This window comes from Bidens hawaiensis, unplaced genomic scaffold (genome assembly GCF_021521415.1).
Source record: "Bidens hawaiensis isolate Kalapana, Puna unplaced genomic scaffold, B.hawaiensis_p1.1 tig00001382_1, whole genome shotgun sequence".
NCBI classification, from domain to species: Eukaryota; Viridiplantae; Streptophyta; class Magnoliopsida; order Asterales; family Asteraceae; genus Bidens; species Bidens hawaiensis.
The window spans coordinates 546,792-549,771 of NW_027491078.1; the positions used below are offsets into that span (position 1 = coordinate 546,792).

At 32.9% G+C, this 2,980-nt stretch overlaps 1 protein-coding gene across 2 annotated transcripts; it reads right to left on the reverse strand.

Moving 5' to 3' along the window:
• Positions 1 to 356: 356 nt before the first annotated feature.
• LOC143573123 (E3 ubiquitin-protein ligase PUB24-like) lies at positions 357 to 1,692 on the reverse strand. 2 transcript variants are annotated; one of them, XM_077058092.1, is made up of 2 exons: positions 1,379 to 1,692; positions 357 to 1,213 (listed from the first exon to the last, which is right to left on the reverse strand). In XM_077058092.1, exons 1-2 carry the CDS (start codon positions 1,649 to 1,651, stop codon positions 431 to 433), a joined length of 1,056 nt encoding a protein of 351 aa, XP_076914207.1. In that variant the 5' UTR covers positions 1,652 to 1,692; the 3' UTR covers positions 357 to 430. The 2 variants fall into 2 exon arrangements, with proteins under 2 accessions (XP_076914207.1, XP_076914202.1); XM_077058087.1 differs by having other exon boundaries at positions 357 to 1,692.
• Positions 1,693 to 2,980: the final 1,288 nt, after the last annotated feature.

The window sequence follows — 2,980 nt, forward strand, 5'->3', positions numbered from 1 at the left end:
TCATCCACATAATAAGTTAGCTGGGTTTTTTTTTTCTTTTTTTCATATAAGCGTCTACGCCATGGTCCATGCTTGCAAGAACTAATGGAATCTAACCCTGTTAGTGAAAAGCTCGTTGGAGGAAAGTATGTTGAAAATTGGCCCTTTTGTAGTACATTTTTAAAGTTGGGCTTAACGCTGACTAACTTAACAAAATTTGGATTTTTAAAATTCAATATTCTAAAAAAGTATATAAATATAAATTATACTTAACGATGAAGAAGATAAAAGTGGCTGGTATCCAACCCACTGTAAATGTAAAGCTCTTAACGTATGATGGAAGTTTAGAACATTAAGAATGCTCACTTGACCTTTATTTCATGTCGTGTGATATAAGCAAAACAACATATGTAATGTCTTTTGTTGACCAAAACATATATAGGATTCTAAATTAACGGAGACATGTTAGACTAGTTGCATCTAAACAAGGAGAGCCATTCCACACATTTAAGTGCCTTTTAAGGATACCTCTAGCTGTGTCCCTTGTATACGTATTGAGACCATAAACCTGAAGCACCGTACATAGTTTGTTAACGGTCCCAACCCTCACCATCTCTTGAAGCACCCCATCCGTACCCGAAAATTTGGATATCCATGAAATAATCATCAAGGCTATCTCATCAACCTTTTGAGAAACCTTCCCTATTCGGATTGTGATCATGGCTATTCCAGCCGCGTGACCAAGAAGTTGAGCCCTCCCATCGGCTGAAGAACATAAGTGAAACAATACTGCCATAATCAGCTCGGTCACTGCTTTCTCAGGTGATCTGAGTTCGAGCTCTATGAGCTCGAACACAGCTCCAGAATCGATCATCAATGAGCAATTTCTCGGCCATGTACATGTGCTAAGCATGACATGCAAAACCTCCTTGATTCCATGCTTCATGTTATTACTATTTTGATGTTGAAGAATGAGCACAATTGTTCTGAAGAACTCCCGGTTCAATCTCTCAAGAATATGCGAGTCGGCGTTTTGTATAATATCTTTTAATAAAACCATTGCATGGAATTTCATTGTGGAACATATATCATCACAAGCATCAAGATCCAAAACCCATGTTAAAGAACTTATGATTTGGTCATGTTTCGAAAGAATCGAGCGTGTATCTTCTTGTGTAAATCGAACAAGGTAAAGAACGTTAAGGGCTTCTTTAAGACCATTGGTTTTGCAATTCTGATAACAAGAAACCACAATGGTGAACATGGTTTTAACAACACCTACTTCTTTTAAGCAAACTATATTATTTTCACTTTCCAAAGCAAGTTGTTCCAAACTATTAAGTGACTCAAATTTCAAATCTAGTACTTTAAGACTCTTGATGAGGTTTATGGCGAGTACCTTGATCTCGAAAGACGATTCCTTGGACGATGGAACTTGATCCGATTCTTTCCATGATTGGATGAGACTGCGGAGATTGTGATTAGGTGTAAAACCTGAGTCAATGGGCAGCAGTTGGTTTGTAACCGGACATGTCTTGTTTCGGAAGTGTGATTGCCATCGTTGGATGCTATCTCGGTCGTAGGTGATACCGGTTGCGACCGTCACCGGATCTTTCATGATTTGGAGAGAAATTGGACAGATGAAGTGGTGTGGGATCTCCCGATCATCCATTTTTTTTGCAATAAGAATAATAATGATAATAAAGATAAATAAATAAATAACTACTGTTGGATTGTTATATGGATTTGGTTATGTATACTATATAGAATATTAGGGCAAGCGATTGCGGCTAATTTGTGTAACTGTGGGTGGCTTCTTCTGCTTGTATTATTATTGGGCTGCAAAGACTTTGATTCATGAACACGTTTGAATCTTCTATTCTATTCTTTCTCCATTAATGCTCTAGTTGTAATTTGTGTTTATCGAAAGTATTTTAAAAATATTTGTGTTTCTTATCTTTATTTATAGGAGAAATATAAACTGGGGTAAATTTTCTATTTAGAAAGATAATTGCCATGTATATTTGTTTAAATAGCTTAGTACACAAGCATACGAGCACTCACAATAGCTCGTTTATAATTATGTGAGAGAGATTTTTAAATTATTTTAGAGAATTGTAAGTGGTTATGAATGAAGTAGAGAAAAATTTTTAAAGAGATGAGTACATTTGGAAGAACATTGTTCATCATTTATTTATTTTTTAATGTATTTAAAAATAGTTATGAGTAGAGTAGAGAGAACATATAATGGTAAAAATGTAAAAGAATATTATTTAATTGTATATGAGAGAAAGATAATTATAGTGTTTTTTAGTGTAATTATATATATATATATATATATATAGAAGCTATCAGGAATACTCTAAATGAATAAATTTGATACACATTTTTTTGCTATAATATATAATTTTCAAAACTAATATATATGCACACATATATTACAGTACGGTTATTATCAAATACAAAATAACTTCAAACTTAGCAAACATTACGATAATTATGATAATTACATTAATACTGGAGTAATTATTATTACGCTTTAGTTTTTTTTAATATATCGATGTACTATATTATAAATCTGTTTTTACCAATTAACAATTTTATTTTTAAAAATGCAGTATAAGAGTATGATTTTGTGTTGCCCGTCAAACAGGAGTTGGGCAGTCAAATAGGTTGAAAAACGGGGTCGTCGCCATACGGAGACTTGGAAAAATAGGGCTATGGTTTCATTTTCTTTCCACTTTTGTCTTAAATCTCTTATTTCATAATTATATACTCCACGAATCCACGCATACATTTATTTATTATTTTCTATAATATTCAGGAAGACTTCTAAATGTAACGTTATTCCTCTCTTGTGAAAATTTGAAATCGTAGTTATATGTAATCACGATAAATGTGTATACTATTAAGGCATTTTAAAGAAAATTTTTGGATTTCTATAAAAAAATGATTGACACTAGTTCTGTAGTCACTTGACTCTTACTCAATAATTATGTAG

Excerpts from the sequence above, each read along its gene's own strand:
- LOC143573123 (XM_077058087.1), bottom strand. The coding sequence starts at position 1,651 with ATGGATGATCGGGAGATCCCACACCACTTCATCTGTCCAATTTCTCTC.